The 17,154-nt window shown below is 45.3% G+C and overlaps 3 protein-coding genes across 4 annotated transcripts; 2 read left to right on the forward strand and 1 right to left on the reverse strand.

Moving 5' to 3' along the window:
• The first annotated feature begins 124 nt into the window (after positions 1 to 124).
• LOC117412599 (interferon-related developmental regulator 2) lies at positions 125 to 11,174 on the forward strand. 2 transcript variants are annotated; one of them, XM_058988327.1, is made up of 13 exons: positions 125 to 678; positions 2,063 to 2,125; positions 4,224 to 4,340; positions 4,716 to 4,800; positions 5,547 to 5,671; positions 6,472 to 6,629; positions 6,830 to 6,883; positions 7,177 to 7,355; positions 7,847 to 7,955; positions 8,773 to 8,907; positions 9,627 to 9,755; positions 10,008 to 10,103; positions 10,447 to 11,174. In XM_058988327.1, the coding sequence occupies exons 1-13, from the start codon at positions 636 to 638 to the stop codon at positions 10,525 to 10,527; spliced, it is 1,374 nt and encodes a 457-aa protein (XP_058844310.1). In that variant the 5' UTR covers positions 125 to 635; the 3' UTR covers positions 10,528 to 11,174. The 2 variants fall into 2 exon arrangements, with proteins under 2 accessions (XP_058844310.1, XP_058844311.1); XM_058988328.1 differs by lacking the exon at positions 2,063 to 2,125 and having other exon boundaries at positions 126 to 678.
• A 94-nt stretch (positions 11,175 to 11,268) lies between these two features.
• On the forward strand, positions 11,269 to 14,940 carry LOC117412600 (uncharacterized). Its single transcript, XM_034021096.3, has 4 exons — positions 11,269 to 11,884; positions 12,426 to 12,575; positions 12,887 to 13,072; positions 13,587 to 14,940. Exons 2-4 carry the CDS (start codon positions 12,431 to 12,433, stop codon positions 13,709 to 13,711), a joined length of 456 nt encoding a protein of 151 aa, XP_033876987.2. The 5' UTR covers positions 11,269 to 11,884; positions 12,426 to 12,430; the 3' UTR covers positions 13,712 to 14,940.
• On the reverse strand, positions 14,928 to 17,039 carry LOC117411884 (hyaluronidase-2). The gene is made up of 3 exons (XM_058989597.1): positions 16,176 to 17,039; positions 15,607 to 15,696; positions 14,928 to 15,394 (listed from the first exon to the last, which is right to left on the reverse strand). Exons 1-3 carry the CDS (start codon positions 17,037 to 17,039, stop codon positions 15,074 to 15,076), a joined length of 1,275 nt encoding a protein of 424 aa, XP_058845580.1. The 3' UTR covers positions 14,928 to 15,073.
• Positions 17,040 to 17,154: the final 115 nt, after the last annotated feature.

The raw sequence follows: 17,154 nt of genomic DNA on the forward strand, positions 1-17,154 counted from the left end.
AATGAAACTACAGTTTCCAGCGGCCGGTGCCCTTGACTGCTGACATCTTCCCTGCGATGTCGGTAGTTGTAGTTTTGAGGCGCACGTTCCAACTGGTTTTCGCTTGAAAAGCACTACAGTTCCCACAAGTACCCGCGCCCCGTTGAGGCCGGTTTCGGGTGTTGTGTGGTGGTAGTAGTAACGGAGGAGAAGATGGTGGAGTTTACTCGAGCAACGTGCTCAGATATCCAACTCTTACAAACCGCTTGCCTTTCGCAGCCAAGGATTCGGTATATATTACCTGGTGACAACCATAGATAATCCTAACCGAAACAATACACAAACCAGCAACCCGATCACGGTGAAGTTCCGAGACGGACAAAACAGACGCGTGAAATATACAGACAGAACCGGTAGAGCAGATACAGACTCGTGGTGCGCTCTGGTAGCATTAAACCTGCTGGGAAGTAAGTATTCATTTATAAAAGGATCCGGAACGTATCGGTTAAAAGTCGAGGATTCGTTAAAGTGTTTGCGGTCGGCCTGAGAGGTTACAGAGCCGGAGCGCCGGTCACCGGTAGAGCCGACCCGGTGTGTGCTGTTCGTCAGCCGGGAGAGCCTGAACTCCCGAGGAGATCCGATCAGGATCCGGCAACATGCAGAGAGCCAAGAAAGGGAGACGTGGAGGAAGTAACCGGGGTAAGCTGCTGGAGGAGAGAGAAGTTATATATTTTCATTAAAATGCAGTACTTTATACATGTATTCTAGTCCAATATGCACACACAAGCGAAATCCTGTACACACTGTAACTGCGGGCAGGGACTGACATATGCGAACAATAAACAATATCTGAGTACTGTCAAGTTATATACATTGGCTGGTAATATTATGCGAACACGACTGTGTGTGTTGACGTTTTGAATTCAGCCAGTCAAAGGTGTTGTGTTTTTTTTTTTTTTTTTTTATGGATCTAGGAATTCAGCCTTGATTTAGTTTTTTAATAGTTAGTTTATAATTGCTTTTAAAAAAATCGGTGTATAAAAAAAAAAACACGTGCACACGTAACCTCGTTGTGAATAAAAATAACAAAATGCAAAAACGCAGATCATACAAAAAAATCTGTATGCTCGTGCTTGTTATATTGTGGTTGCGTGCGTGCATTGAGTTGATTAATAATGTCGTTTTTTTATGGCAATAGTTAGTAGTTTTAGTTAATACGAGACTATTTGTAATTCCACGTATTTATGTGGATATATTTTAACACTCCCGTTACTGTGAAAACAGATACCTGAAACAGCGAGCTGCTATATCAAACCAGATGTCACATGTGCTGTGAAACGAGTTTTGCAAGTTCCCACTCGACGACAGTCTCATAAGTCATTGTATTAACGAGAACTGTATACTGAGTATGTAAAAGTAGCCGGTTAAAAACCGGTGCTTTGTGGTCTTGAGGTCGGTGTTCCATCTAACCCGAGACACGTTTTGTTTTATGAAGGGAGGTGAACCACGTGCGTGCTTTGTTACATGTGCCTGTGAGCGACAATGGTCTAGAATGGCGTTGCTTTTGTTAGTTGCTATATATTTTACAGTATATTGTCAGAACGTTTGCAAGTTAACACAAACTGTTTTGAGGTGTGTGTGTGTGTGTGTGTATATATGTGTGTGTATATATATATATATATATATATATATATATATATATATATATATATATATATATATATATTATTATTTTTGCATTTATTATTTTTTTTAATTAAATGGTGACTTAAGTTGATATAATTTAATTACTTGACCCAGGAGAGAGAGTCCCATTTTGTATTATTATATTATGAAGAACACATACAAGTGGGTGTTATAGTAGGCATATCCTCCTACACACGCACACACTGGCAGATGGAGTATTTAATTTAGCAGTCACAAACAAGCCAGTGGATTTGTGGTAAGATGGGTCCAGATCTGTGTCCATGCCCTGGCTTTCAGTGGTGGGAGCGCAGTGAAGAGGTGCCTGCTGGCCACATCGCCTGCGTTGGTGAATATATCCTAATGATGTTTTCCTCCCTCGTCTCCCCTGCTACCCCAGGATCTCTGAGACAGGAGCTGCTCCAGTTCCATCTGTCTGCCAAGGCACCTCAGTCTGGTAAAGGTAGAGTGGACCTGTCCGTGCGTCCCGTCTCTGCACTGCTAAAGCTGCACCCCTTTGCCCATGCCATGCTGTCCATGATAGCAGTGCGAGTCGTTCCAGGGATCTCCATTATGCTATGGAATGCATCGGCTGGCCTGTAAAACCTGGAATGACTCAGACTGCCACGCATAGAGAGTCTCGATGCCATCACTGTCCTCTGTTAATACCACCACACTGTTACTCATCAACCCGTGCGCCGCACACCACCTAGCCATACACCTTACCACCCTGCTTGTGTCTTGGCTTCATCCATTAACCATTAGTGATGGAAATTAGACTCCCATTGCATAGCAGTTTGATCCACTCCTGGTTTTACTGCGAGTTTAATAAGACACACCACAGCTTGTTACCTATAAGCTGGAGCTAATCAAGCTCGTAGTAAAACCTGGGATGGGTGAAACAGCTATGCAATAGGAGTTTTTATTTCCATCCCTGATCCATGCAACTTCAAGCATTAAAGGAGTATTGAAGACGCCGGCATGTTCTCTTATTAACTTTTATTGGTTTGTCTTTTAAAACATTTTACATTTATCTGTGTCAGTATGCTACCTTTTTTTGTTTGTCTGTTTTAATGTATTTCACAGTAAAACATCGCCCAACTGAAGTGTTCAGTGTGGGTATTGCAGTACACGTTTACATTCTGAAGCGGGTCGCAGGGTCAGCATCTCAAGTTCCAGCGAGTTTCTGTGCGTTCATGTTTGCTTGTGAGGGTGCAGTCCAGAGCTGCTGGCTTTGCACCCACAGTTTGAACTTTCCCCCGGTGACGATGGACAGCGGCTGTGCTGCTCGCTGGAAGGCCTGCAGTCTGGCTTGTTTTCTGGCTCTGCAGTTGTCAGTATTGCTGGGGTTCAGATGTGTCCACGTCAGTGATTGGGTGGCGAGGGGAGGCATGTTTACAGAACAGCACGGTCCTGGGATTCTTAGAAGAATACTTCTAGCCAGCCGCGAGAACATGGGAAGTGGTAGGGATTGTTTTCTGAACTCTGGGACTCTGCTTCAACTGTCCTGGAAGGTGGGTGGAGTGTTTGATGATAAATATACTCAACGTGACCCTTTCATGCATGCTGTCTGTTTACAGCATCCATGTCTCTGCTGAAATAGACGGCAGACAGAATGTATATGAGATAGCAACCGCATGCTCACTCTCCCTACCTATCTTTACCCACAGCTGTAGTTTTCCATCAACACCACCCCCCCCCCCCCCCCCCAGTGTTGATCTCCCGCTGTGGCCACATTCCATTGGTGCACATGCTCGTGTGGCATTTTTTTGAAATTGCTACGTGAGGCTTTATAAACATTATGTGGATTCTCATACTGTGGCGGTCGTGTTTAGCAGTGTTTCTTATGTCATTGTTAGGATTTTGAAATGCAGCTCTGTACTTTCTGGAACCCAGTGATTTGACACACTGTATGTCTGTAGACTTCCCTGCAGTGAAATGTAATGCATGTGTAGTAAGAGCACCCGTTTCCTCTGGTGTTTCAGTACAGGCTGCAGGAGGGCCGGTGACCCTGTGTTTAGCAGAGTCAGGGAGTGGTACAGAATAGACTGCTGTATATGGAGCAGCGCCTGGGATGAACTCCACTGACATCCACCGGCAGCTGAGCCAGTGTGTGCATTGGTGTCATTTGCACAGTGTTTCGGTTCATTTATAAATTCTGCTGTCTGAACGAATGTTAACATGGCCACTTTGCCACCAAACACTTTGAAAGCAGCGTTTGTTTGAATATTTAAATGTTTGTCTGAGTTCAGATTTCAATAGGGAAATTTGTTTCTTGTCAAGGACTATTCTCAGCTAAAGCTTGCCTGCAGTTTGTGGCACCCAGGTTGATCCAGTTACCCTGTTAACCTAATGTGGAATACATTCACGGCAGCTGAATTCACTGTTTATTATTATTATTATTATTATTGCAGCCTTTGCTGTGGCCTGGTATATTGAGACAAGTGTACAAAGTATAATTAAACTGAAACTACATCTGTAACAGTCTCTCTCTCTCTCTCTCTCTCTCTCTCTCTCTCTCTCTCTCTCTCTCTCTCTCTCTCTCTCTCTCTCTCTCTCAGGAGGTCGGAATGGTGCAAAGGGCGAGTCTGCGGCGAGCGATGATGATGTCACCAGTGAAGTGCTGAGTCACTGCAGCAGCGCCAGTGATACGACCTCAGTCAATGAAGAGGGAACAGGTGAGGATACCTGCACTCGCCTCACTCACTTTGCTGGACCCAGGAATACATCACTCGTGAATACAGCAGCTTCTCCACTGTCCCGGTTCACGTGTGAAGTTAAAAGTCATTAGGGGTGTAGCGATACACTAATGTCGTGATGCCATACGTACCACACAATGCAACTTTATTATTAAACACGTTTACACTTCAATGTATGGGGTTTGTGATAAAATATGAAACTGGCTCACTGTACACGACTGCTGTGTAAACACGAAGACTAACTCCAATATATACTGCATATTTCTGACAGCAAAATACTAAACAGTGAACCCTTGGCTGTAACTTTTCTGTTAACACCCCTGGTGGTGCTCAGCCCTCTGGTTTGCGTTGCAGGCACTGAACCCGCGGACGAGCAGACAGCCGCGGAGGAGACGGAAGACAAGCTGAAGCAATGCATCGATAATTTAATGGATAAGAGGTAGGGGAGGCAGGCTGAATGGTCATCGCTGGCTTATCGAAAGCCCTGTTAAAACTGCTACAGTGGTTTTCACATCACTATAGAGGTAATTGTACAAACCAGCACTTCTTTTTGAAGACACAAAAGAGCTGGATTACAGACACAGCAACATTCTAACAAAGTACCTCCTAGCAGTGATGCTGCGGGGCTGCAGAAATTCTGAATGCGTCCTGGTGTGCTGAAATAGCTGTGTAAGCAGGACCCAGCAGTGATCTGGTGTTTAGGGCACTATGCTAGAGAAGATCTTGGGTTCAACATGACCCTAAATCAAATGTTGTTTTCAGATATTTTTTTGTTTGTCTTGAAGCGCACTTGGACAGCTGCCCTGTTTGGTGTGTGCTACAGGTTTAAAATAAATCTGCACTGCTTGTGTGAAATAGATATTTAGATTGTGGTTGAGATGAGTCCAGGCCATGTCTTATGCTGTTCCTTAAAGGGGAATCATTACCGCGTGCGTGCAGAGATCAGTTCATTCAAATGTAATTATGTAACCAGGAAAACTTAGTAAACCTTATCATCCATAAGTAACAAACACTAATGCAAGTTAAGAAATGCTTAAAGAAAGGGCTACCTTTAGAAAAGCAGTACTGCTAAACTTAGGAATGCTGAATCTTATTAAGAACGCAACCTGGTAAACCTTGAAATCTGCAAAAGTGTATCAGAAATGTGTCTGAGCCTCCGGGTATCTTCCCATCCCGGTGTTTCAGTGTGAAGTCCCGCCTGGCTGGTCTGGAGAGTCTGAAGCTGGCATTCTCCTCCAAGACGCTGTGTGACTTCCTGGTGGAGCGCAGGCTCACCCTGACCGACTGCCTGGAGAGGTGTCTGCGCAAAGGTGAGCGCGAGCCGTGAACTGTACACTCCACTATGCAGGGATTGGAATAAGACTCCTGTTGTGTAGTTGTTTGAGCCACTCCTGGTTTTACTATGAGTTGAGAAAGACGCACCTGATTCTACCTATACACTGTGGCAAATCAAGCTCGTATTAAAACCTGGAATGGGTAAAACTGCCATGCAATAGGAGTCTTCCTCCCTCCCATCCCTGCTATACACTGTATGCCCACATAGCATTACAATAGTCTATATATAATATGTATTCTGTCATTTTAGATAAATAACCTGCGAAAATTCCTAGCACATCAGCTGCCTGAGCCCAAGTCAGCGGACTTGCTGTTTGTTTGTATAGTAATGCACCTTAATTCAGATGTTCTGAATACAATCTAGCAATCCTGTATCTGTGATGTGTGTTTATGACTTGCCAGTTATAGTGTGTGTGTGCGTGCGTGCGTGCGTGCGTGCGTGCGTGCGTGCGTGCGTGTGTGTGTGTCTCATGAGTTGGCAGTTGTGTGTGCGCGTGTTGGTTTTGGAGAAGTATGCACGCTCTTCCTTGGGTAGCAGTCTGCTCTGTGTGTGTGTTCTGTGTATTATATTGAGGTAGTTTAATTGTATTTCAGGGAGCGAAAGCAGGTCTCTCTCATTGTTTCATTAAGATTGGAGAAGCTGGTAGCGTGCGTGTGTGTGTGTACAGTGTGCTTGACAGCGAGTCTGTGTGTGTGTGTGTGTGTGTGTGTGTGTGTGTGTGTGTGTGTGTGTGTGTGTGCGCTGCTGTTGAGCCCATCTCTCATGTTGTTTCAGGGGGTGTGGAGGAGCAGGCTGCTGCAGCCCAGGTCACCACTCTCCTGTGTATCCAGCTGGGCGGGGTATCGGAGGGAGAGGAGATCTTCAAAGCCCTGCGGCCGATTCTGAGCACCATCCTCAGCGACCCCGGCGCCAGCCCGACTGCCCGCCAAAGCGTGAGTACACCTCTGCCCTCTGAGTGCATTTTTTTTGCATTTAAAGATATTAATTCCCTTCAGTTTTTTATTCTGTTAAAATGCCTTCTGGATTGAGCAAAGACCAGTTTCCTTTTCCTCCTAGGGTGATAGCCTGTAGTCACTTCCCCTATATCCCCCTGTGATTCTAACCCTTTGTCTCTCTCTCTTTCTCTCTATAGTGTGCCAGTGCTCTGGGAATGTGCTGCTACGTTGCTGCTGCTGATGATGTGGAGGTAAGGTTATTCTATACTGCAGGCAGCCCAGCCTTCAAGTACACCTACTCTCCAGGTCATTCCTAAAGTCTGACAATGCTGATGCTAACTTATTTAAGATTGCACCTTTCTCTGTAAATCGTGAGACCCAAATGGAAGAAACCACACTTCAATTTGAAACGTGCATCTTAGTATTTTGTTCATTTGACAGTACTGTGGTTGTGGGTCAGAATGTGTATGGTTTGCATGAGTGTCTCTCTTCACCACTACCCTCTTTCCTCTCCTCTCCTCTCCTCTCCTCTCCCCTCCCTCAGGACCTGTGCAAGTCCCTGTCCCACTTAGAGAGCATCTTCACCGAATCCTACCCCAAGCGGGACGGCACCCTCCCCACCCACAAGCCCGGCATCCAGGCCCTGCACTGCACCGCCCTGCAGTCCTGGTCTCTGCTCATCACTATCTGCCCTGCCTCCAGGGTCGACAAGCTCCTGGAAGAGTAAGCATGCTGTCTTGTCCTTCTCCTGCTACACAGCCAGAATGTGGTACATTGCGGGCCTATGGATGGAAATAAGACTCTTATTGCATAGCAGTTTCACCCATTCCAGGTTTTACTACAAGCTTGATTAGCTCCAGTGTGGAAGGTAACAAGCTCAGGTGTGTCTTAGTAAACTCGTAGTAAAACCAAGAGTGGATCAAACTGCTGTGCAATGGGAGTTTTATTTCCATCCCTGTTATGACGGTGGCATAATCTGACATTATAATTTACTCCCCAGAATTTGGTGCATGCACCAAAAGTGGATGTAATGTGACTGTAGGATCATTACATCCACTTATTTCTTATGGCTTTTAAATACATTTGAACACAATCTGTTTCAAATTCCAAGTGGTTTTGTTGTTTAACCCTTAAGCCCGGTCTGTGCCATTTTCTCTGAGTGCTGTGCTGTATTTGAGTGATTTCAATGTCTCTCTACCCTTCCTTCTCTCCAGGCACCTGCCCAGATTGCAGACCTGTCTGTCCAGCAATGACGTCCACTTCCGCATAGCGGTGGGGGAGACCATCGCCTTGCTCTTCGAACTGGCCCGAGAATCCGACCGGGTGAGTTTTAAAGTACTGAGCCTTAAAGAAATACCCATTCATGCCACTGTGAGCAGAGGGCTTGCACAGTGTCTAACCTCTATACAATTCATTTGAAATCCATCTGGACTAGAGGGGTTAACAGTTTACAGCTGAACCCTTTGTTATCTTGGCGCTGTTTAGAGTTCTTCAAAGTATTATTATTATTATTATTATTATTATTATTATTATTATTATTATTATTATTTATTTATTAGCAGACGCCCTTATCCAGGGTGACTTACAATCGTAAGCAAATACATTTCAAGTATTACAGTACAAGTAATAATACAATTAAGAGCAAGATAAATGCAATGACTTTGGTTCAATACAATTCAATAATTCAGCAGATAAGTGTCAGTGATAGTTACATCAGGATATGATTAAATACAAAATACTAAAGATTAAACACGTGGCAGTACTCTGAAGTACAGGATTAAATGCAGTAAAATAGGGGGCAGATAAGAGCAAGTAAAGCACATTTAAGGAAGGGTGATAAGTGTCCCAGGGGGAAAAGAGAGGAGTTCTACAGGTGCTGTCTGAAGAGGTGAGTCTTAAGGAGGCGCCGGAATGTGGTCAGGGACTGGGAAGTACTGACAGGACATTAAAGTTCCATTTGTCAAAAATATACGTAAACATATTTTCTTGTCCTGTTCTCATGTATACTGAATAAAGGAGTTCCTTTTTGAGTAAAAACAACTAAAATAATTTAGGATGGAAAGGGTTAAAGCATGCTTTTAGGTTTTGTGTTTGTAAATCCTAACGCTTCTCCCGAACCTTGTCTGTTTTATCAATCCAGGAGTTTGTGTATGAAGACACGGATGACCTGTGTGAGCAACTGAAGGGACTGGCAACGGACGGCAACAAGCATCGCGCCAAGACTGACCGGCGGAAACAGCGCTCTGTCTTCAGAGAGGTGCTGCACTCCATCGAGGTGAGAGGCATTGGATCACAGCTACATTCAGTCTATATACAGAGAGGCATTGCAGCACAGCTACATTCAGTCAATATACAGAGAGGCATTGCAGCACAGCTACATTCAGTCAATATACAGAGAGGCATTGCAGCACAGCTACATTCAGTCTATATACAGAGAGGCATTGCAGCACAGCTACATTCAGTCTATATACAGAGAGGCATTGCAGCACAGCTACATTCAGTCTATATACAGAGAGGCATTGCAGCACAGCTACATTCATTCTGTGTATCCTCTGAGAGATTAAGATATTAGCCAGCACTGTTCATTGTGTTGTGAAGAAAGTAATGTGCAAAGCAGGCTTTTTCAAATAGATCGCATTGCAGTGATTGGAATGAGGTACCAGAAAGTGTAAGAAATGAGCACAACATACACAGATTCAGAAACACTTTATGGAATTATTTAAAAAACAGACTTTCGTGTTGGTAAAATGTGTAAGGGATGATGTTTGATTTGCTTTAAGGTTTAGTGTGAGTGTGTGTGTGTAAGGCTGCTGCTGCCCCCCTTGTAAATGAGATGGTGTGTCTCACAATAAAATCTCAAAAGAAGTGAAGTAGTAAATCATTTTTATGTTGTTCGGTAGAACCTTTGCGAGCATGTGTGTGACTTTCAAAACAGAAGTGTGTGTATTTAGAAGCTTTCTTGAAGTCTATAAGCGTGTCTCTCTTTGTCTGCAGAGTGACGATTTTACCGAAGAGAGGATCCGGTTCAGTGTGGAGAGCATCTATATAGATTGCTGGATCCGCAGGAGAATTTATGATGCTTTTAAAGAGGTTCTGGGGTCTGGAGTCCTACACCACCTACAGGTCAGAATTGTCATTGAAAGAGTGTGGTGGGGTGGGAGGAGTACCGTCATATGTTCCCTGTGCCCTTACAACAGTATCACTATTGCGCTAGCCAAAATAAAGAAAAGACACTTTCGATCAACAACATTGGGGTGTGATAAAACCATGAGAGCAAGGTCTTGAAAAATGACAGTCCTGTATGTGGCCCCAATGAGGTAGAGTTTTCATACTGATGGAGTGTAATGTGTGGTCGCTGTTGTGTCTTTGCTGCAGCTGAACCAGCTGCTGAGAGACATCTTTGAGCTGGGACCCCCTCTGATGCTGGACCGTGCTTCCATTCGAGCCAGCAAGATCTCCCGCTTTGAGAAGGTGAGTCTCCCCTGTTTAGGATCACAGGGTCTGGGGGGTGAGGGGACTCTGATGTCAGAGCCTGGTACCCTATTCGAAACCTCGGCAGTTTTGTCCTGATCAAGTCACCAGCGCTATTGTTTGAACAGTCCAGCTACTCCTATTGCATAGTGGTTATAGTATTTCACCAATTGCAATGTTCAAATAAAAATAATACGCATTTTTCGTAATGCCTGCAAGGATTGTCTACCTAAAGTGTCAAGGTTAGAACACATGTTCAGACATAATTACTGGACAGCAGGAGTCACAATGAATTGCATGTTTGTTTTGTTTTAATTTTTTTTTCTTTTCTCTTCCCCTGCAGCATCTGTACAACTCTGCAGCTTTTAAAGCCAGGACAAAAATAAGGAATAAAGTGAGGGATAAGCGAGCCGACGTGCTATAACAGAGAATTGATTTGCAGTGCTGATCGCAGACTAGCAAACACTACACGCCAGTGTCTCCTTCCCTATCACACTTGAAGAACGCTGCTGCTGCTGCTGCTGCTGCTGCCACGTGGAACAGTGCAAATGTCAATGTTCTTTTTTAAATTAAGTTGGTCAGTCATAATAAACAACCAGCAATATATATGTATTATTATTATTATTATAACGTTTATATTAACTTTACATGAAACAGTTGAATCTGACTGATGGGATATTTTAGTTTCTAATTTATTGAGCTTGGAAAAGAATAATCACTTTTTAAAATGTAAAAAAGCATAAAAAAAACTGAAGGTTTGCAGTAAGTTGTAAACGAACACGTTTTTTTTTGCAGGGACATGGGTAATAAAAATGAAGCCTTTTGTAGTTTTCTATGTATTTTGTGTGTATATACACAAACAAGAGGGGCATCAGGATTCACACATTCTTACTGCCTCAGAATATAAAACGGAGGTGAGTTTTACATGGGGGTTGGGCCTAACGACAAAAGGTGACAATTTGGAAATCTTTAATAGTTATTTTATGTATCGAATTTGTATTGAATTTATATGAAATTGAATGGACTATGAATCTAAAAATAGGGTTTGTTAATAAAAAAATATATAAAAATTGCCTGGGTGATTTATTATTTTATTTTTTTTAATGTAAAAAAAATATTTTTTACTTTTTCTAGGAACTAGAAGTTTTTTGCCCGCCATCTTTTTATTCTTTCTCATCTGGCTTCCCAGTCTCAGGTTAGCACGACTATCAGGACTATCTCATATTATGTAGCAAGACTAGTGCTCCTCCGAGTCTGTGAAACTTGCACTCAGTTTTTGGGGTTGTTGGGGTTCACCGATGCTGGATTATGGTTAGGGTTTTTTATTTAGGGACAGTGGAATGCAATGCAGCTCTATAGCAATAAGAATGAGGGGGGCAGGGTGTGTGTCTAGGCATTGCTTATAGTACAGGCCAGGCTATTTGTCCTTAGCCTCTGTCTTAACTCCATTCCCTGCTCCCTGCTGGATAATTGAATCGCCCGTTTGCAGGGCTATTAATATCCCTCCCCATTCCATTAACTATTTTAGGAAAGGGGCTGCTGCCAGAGAGGAGCAGAGCGAGGGGCTGCGAGTTTGTGTGTGGTTGCAAGATCTCTTGTGAAACCTTTCTCTCGGTTTTTCTTGTTAAAACTTTAGTAACTTTTGTGGAGTTGTTCCTGTACTTAATCCCTTTTTCCAAGCTCCACGTTTCAGTATCATTCCAATATCCTTTTCCTGCTATTTTGAAGACTCCAGCTGTCCTGCTTCTGTTGGAGGATTGGCCCCCACACAGCCGGAAAAGGTATGTGTTTGCACAGTCGTTGGGATCTTGCAGGGATTCTAGCCCTCTTAAGGGCTTTGTTTATCATGTGGGTATTCCAGTAACACAGCCAGCTATAGAGACTATTAGGGATTCAATAATGATTCAGTGTAGCTATCACAGATGTAACTAAACAGGAAGAATCATAAGGTGGACTAACAGCCACCACAAGTGTGTGAGGAAAGAAAATAGATCTGCCATGTGTGAGTGATCTCCTGAGGCCACACGCCAAGGGAAATATCAAGCTCATTTCAACAGGTACTGAGTTCCACTGATAAATAGCTTCAGAAGGTACACTGAAGAAAGCACTGGCTAAAACGCTGGTCCTCATGATCGCTTCACCTTCCAAGGATACCTATTATCTGTTTTCACTTTTATATTTATGGGTTTGCCACACCTCTGTGGCTTTCCATTCTTTACAGACGGTTGTGTTAACGATCAGTTCTAGGTTTGGTTTCACTGGGTTTCCCAGTAGAATGCCAGGAATGGAATCCGGGTTCTCAGCATCGTTGTCGTTCCACAGGTGCCATGATCAAGGTGCTGCCCCCCCCACCGGTGGAGTTCCTCCGGATCAGCGACCGGGACCTGACCGAAATCGAGCTGCATTCCGTGGAGTCGATCAGCGACCTGCAGCGGCTGAACAGCAACTCCGAGCTGCTCAAGACTCCCCCAGGTCTGGCTCTGCACCGTCCGTCCGTCCGTCTGTCTGTGTTGGTGTGTGTCTAAACCAGGCAAGCCCTCTTCCAGTGTTTATTTTGCTGTTGAGAGCTGGTGATTTCTTGTGCATGCTTGAGACTGCTCACTGCATATTTATTGATGGCGCAACCTATCATTGCCGTCAACTCCTCTGTAAGGTGAAACTAAAAGAAACTAGGTCTTATTACAACAATCCACAGCTGGCATTGAGCCACCAGACAAAGTAGAAAAGAATTGCAGTCTGTATTGGAATGACAGCTGGGTGACCCGCCTCGTTTTCACTTGCAGGGGGCGGCCCTCCTCGCCACCCGGACAATGGGAACCTCCCAGCCCCGGCCCAGGCTGAGCGTGCAGTGCGTTGTCCCCGGCGGGCGTGCTGTACCTGCTGCAGCCCTGTCTGCTGTCGGTACCTCTGGGTGTGCATTGCGGTCCTCCTGGCGCTAGCAGCTCTCGCAGGCATCTTCTACTTCCTGGGTAAGAGGGCACCGTCACTCTGCACAGCCAGGATGGCATTGATCTGATGTGGATCGGAGTGCTTGGTCTTTTTAAATGGCTTTAAGAGGATACATGACTATTCCTCAATGCTTAACGATAAAAATGACTTAATCATATATTAGCATTGGAATTATAATAAAAAGTATATCTTCAAAATCGCTCAAGCAATATATATATATATATACACACACACACAATCCAGTTTCAATGGTGCTAGCGTGTAATAATTCTGCATGTACCAGATCCAAATGTTTAGGGATTAATTGGTACAAAACACCGGCTCGAATGGCATTTTGGTGCCAGAATAAGCAATTCATTTTAGAATGCCTATGTCTGGTTTCTCTGAGCCTGGCTTGTGCTAATCTTAGATTACCTAAAGTAACATCAAGTAGTCCAAGATTAGTGCCAATCTACAGTCTGTCTGTGAAACCAGCCAGTAATAAACAAAGTAGAAAAACATGTTAGCATCAACCGCTGTGTCTGCTGTCTCCAGTCCAGCAGAACGAGTCCCTGTACTCCCTCTCCCTGGCCATCAAGCAGAGGAAGGAGTTTGTGAAGGAGCTGGCCCAGCTCGCCCAGACACTGAAGGAGCTGACGGTGAACCTGACCCCCACCTGAGGAGCCCTCCCTCCCTGACTCGCACAGCCTGGCTGGGAGAGCGACAGCAGACCCAACTGCCCGGGGACCCACCAGCAGCACACACTGACAAGACAGACTGTCCATCATTTCCATTCGCTTTTGTTAAATACGGCAGTGATTGGATGAGTCTGCAGTGCAGGCTGCTGTTTCCATAGCGGTGCAGTGGTAGATGTTGAGGACTCGTTTGTAGATGCCATTGACAGATGGTTGCTCTGGTTGGCTTTAGTTTTTTTTTAGTTTTGTTTTTTTGAGGCGTGACCAGGGTTGGCAGTAAGGATTGCAGAACGGTATAAGCTTGTTTAGAATTTGGGTACGCATTTCCCAGCATGTCTGTTATCAGATCTAAATGCACAGGATTCTCATTGTTGATGGTCTGTTTTCTCACCACCACAGAAGACACAGACATGCATTTGTGTTTGTTTAAAGGATATGTGTACTTCACTGACAACATTCTGTATTGGACATCAGATTTAAAGTAGAAAAACAAGACAGACCATAGTTAATATGCAAGACAAGAGTGTGTAAGAGATCGATTGGATGGGAAAAGACAGGCAGAGCAGAAACATCTACTGTTGAAATAATAAAAAAATAAAAAACCGCTTTCCACGTTAACTGTAGCTAGACTTTTTTTTTCAATAATAGTTTAAGCTTTTGTTTGTCTTTTAACCCTTAAGACCTTGGGGTTTATTTGCAAGGCTCAGAGTTATTATTTTGTGAAATGTCATTATGGTTGCATGTTATTATATATATAACGCAGTTGAACGATAACTAGACGTGAACATCAGATACAAGTTACCATCAAGTACATGAGAGCCCGAGTCCGAGGTCCATAAACAATGCACCAAGCCTGAGCAGTTATTGATGTAGCCTGCTGGGGCTCTTCATGTATTCTCCTGGGTCAATGACAAGGACTTGTGCACATGGTGTAGCTGGGTTTTATAATGGGTTAACAGTTCATTTGGAACAAGCTGATTGATTTTTTTTTATTCTTTTTTTTTTTTTTTTTTAGGTGTTTTTACAAGGAAATGCTGCACAGCTCCAATGGTACCAAAATACAGAACAATTTAAACAAACAAATGTAGAAGCTCTGATAAATAAAAATGGTGCAGCAATGATCAAATGTAATGCAAACATCCCATTGAAATGAATTAATATAATCTTGCGTGAGGCAGCACTATCGTCACTGAGAACTGGCATTGCAGCCTGGAAACAGAGTCATTCTGCGAGCGTCCAGGGCAAAGCAGCCCTGCCCGGGTGGCACTGTGAACCTGCACCATGCTGTGGAACTGCAATCCTGCTCAGAGAGGGTCTGCCCATTCCCTTCCAATGGCAGTGTTCATTCTACAGGATCTGGTTCTGGCAGCGCAGCCCGCTCCAGCCCCGGTAGCACACACACCTAAAGGAGTCCTGCAGCTGCCGGAGGTCTCTCTCGCTCAGCTCCCCCCTCGCGCTCGGAGCTCCCCTGCTTGGCGAGGGAGGGGGCATGATCTGGAAGCTGTAGGGGCTGAGGTGGAACCGGGCGTCCGAGTTCTGGTCCCCGCGGGCACAGCGGCCGTTTCCACTGCACAGCCTTGCGCTGCACTGCTGCGCTGCCGTGGTCACGTTCACCACATAGCGCCCCAGCACCCCGCTAACATACTGCTGCAGCTCCTCACAGGTATGCTACACACAGAGAGAGACAGGCTCAGCACAGGCTCACATTATGATATATACTAATAATACAGTAATACAGTGGTTGCATAGTCTTGTAGATTGTTCTGCTTAGAGGGAGCTTGGTTGTCTAATATTTACCAGCTAAGCATGCATTTTAGCTTTAAATATGTCAATTTAATTACTGAATTAAATGATTTGTAACTTATGGTGTGGTGACTGACCTGTGTGCGGGCAAAGCTGAGGTCTCCCCACAGAACCACCCCCGCTGCCCCCAGAGAAGCACTCTCCCCGATCGTGTGCTCCAGGTCCAGCTGGAACAGAACAACAGGATTCAGTAGAAGAAACTCCAGCCTCGAGCATGGTCTAAACCGGGTTTCATGTAAAGAACGGGACACAGCTATTGGTATACAAAGTATATTAAAGAAACAGGCAGGTCATTTATTTCACAAGCGGAGAGTCCAGGATAGAGGTGGCCAAAGTGCGCCCTTCCAGTGGTGTTTGTTCCAACCCTGTTCTAAATTGTTTGATTGAACCGACTAAACCACCATGCAGACCCCAGTGTAGTTCATTATCTCACTTTACTTGCTAAACCTGTAGTGGAATGGCCCTCCAGGACCATGTTTGGACACCCCTGGTCTAGGGGACCTGAATTCAATTAACTTTTAGCAAGAAAAAAGGGAATTGCGTGAATTCATATTTTCTTCTGCTGTTTCTCCCCCAAGCTAAAAGTTAATCTAATTAGGCTTTGTGTGAACTGTACAGTACCTCTTACCAGGGCGCTGGTTCCTACCTGGCTCAGGTACTTCAGTGAATGCGTGAAGGCCACTCTGGCGTAGGGCAGGACGGGGAGGGATCCGCTGGCAGAAGTGAACGACGTCGCCACCCTCATGGCTTCCAGCACTCGGTAGCGTACGTAGAGGGCCCCCTTCTCCGAAGAGGCCAGCGGTCGGTTCAGGTAGATGCTGGGGTACAGAGCTGTGGATCCCCGCCACAGCCAGGCCAGGCGGTCATTTCTCTCGGGGTCCTTGGGGTGGCAGCGCCCCGTGTAGTTCACAACCTTCTTCCAGTTGTAGTTGTAGCAGTCGGGAAACTTGTAGTAACCCCACATGCCCGAGGGCCTGAGCTGACTGCCCAGCTGCAGCGTCCTAGACATCAGCTCCCTGGCTCCCATCTCGAATTCCATCTTGGCCGTCTCTCGGACCTTCTTCTCGGGCAGCTCTGGGTGTCGCAGCCTCACCAGCGCCTCAGAAACCCGCCGGTACTTCCTCATGGAGCCCCAGTTCCTCGCCCACAGCGGCCGCCACTCCTCCCAGTCGATGACGGCCAGCCCGCTGAAGTCCTCCCGCAGCAGTTCCTCCATCTCCAGCTTGGCTGTGCTCAGGTGCTTCTCTATGGGAGCCTCCTGAGGAACGCCCCCATTCGTGAGCTCCCCTTCAGGGGTGATGTAAGGGTACTGGCCCATGCTGTCCCGGTAGAAGATGGTCATGTTCTGGCCCTGGAAACTCTCCTGCTGGTTCTCGACTATGTCAAACATGGCCAGGTCAAAGGTGACCCCAAACTTGGACTGGCACCTGGACGTGGGCATGTTCCACACCACCACGAAGGGCTTGTGGTGAACGATGGGAGGGGCAGCCATGGTCTCCAGAGGCCCCATGTTAGCCTGGACTGCAGCCACTAACAAGGCAGAGGCGGCTAGGAAAGCGGTTCCTGAGAACATACTGGTTTCTTACAGTGATGCCCTCCCTGCAAACAGAGAAAAACAATGTGTA

The sequence above is a fragment of the Acipenser ruthenus genome, chromosome 16 (genome assembly GCF_902713425.1).
Source record: "Acipenser ruthenus chromosome 16, fAciRut3.2 maternal haplotype, whole genome shotgun sequence".
NCBI classification, from domain to species: Eukaryota; Metazoa; Chordata; class Actinopteri; order Acipenseriformes; family Acipenseridae; genus Acipenser; species Acipenser ruthenus.

What these genes read in the sequence shown, in the direction of transcription:
- LOC117412599 (XM_058988327.1), top strand. Translation starts at nt 636, where the DNA reads ATGCAGAGAGCCAAGAAAGGGAGACGTGGAGGAAGTAACCGGG. An exon ending in AGTCAATGAAGAGGGAACAG is followed by an intron (nt 4,341 to 4,715) that starts GTGAGGATACCT and finishes TTTGCGTTGCAG; the next exon opens with GCACTGAACCCGCGGACGAG. An exon ending in AGATCTCCCGCTTTGAGAAG is followed by an intron (nt 10,104 to 10,446) that starts GTGAGTCTCCCC and finishes CTTCCCCTGCAG; the next exon opens with CATCTGTACAACTCTGCAGC.
- LOC117412600 (XM_034021096.3), top strand. Translation starts at nt 12,431, where the DNA reads ATGATCAAGGTGCTGCCCCCCCCACCGGTGGAGTTCCTCCGGATCAGC. An exon ending in GCTGCTCAAGACTCCCCCAG is followed by an intron (nt 12,576 to 12,886) that starts GTCTGGCTCTGC and finishes TTTCACTTGCAG; the next exon opens with GGGGCGGCCCTCCTCGCCAC. An exon ending in AGGCATCTTCTACTTCCTGG is followed by an intron (nt 13,073 to 13,586) that starts GTAAGAGGGCAC and finishes TGCTGTCTCCAG; the next exon opens with TCCAGCAGAACGAGTCCCTG.
- LOC117411884 (XM_058989597.1), bottom strand. Translation starts at nt 17,039, where the DNA reads ATGGGGCCTCTGGAGACCATGGCTGCCCCTCCCATCGTTCACCACAAG. An exon ending in CACTGAAGTACCTGAGCCAG is followed by an intron (nt 15,697 to 16,175) that starts GTAGGAACCAGC and finishes GTTCTGTTCCAG; the next exon opens with CTGGACCTGGAGCACACGAT. An exon ending in TCAGCTTTGCCCGCACACAG is followed by an intron (nt 15,395 to 15,606) that starts GTCAGTCACCAC and finishes CTCTGTGTGTAG; the next exon opens with CATACCTGTGAGGAGCTGCA.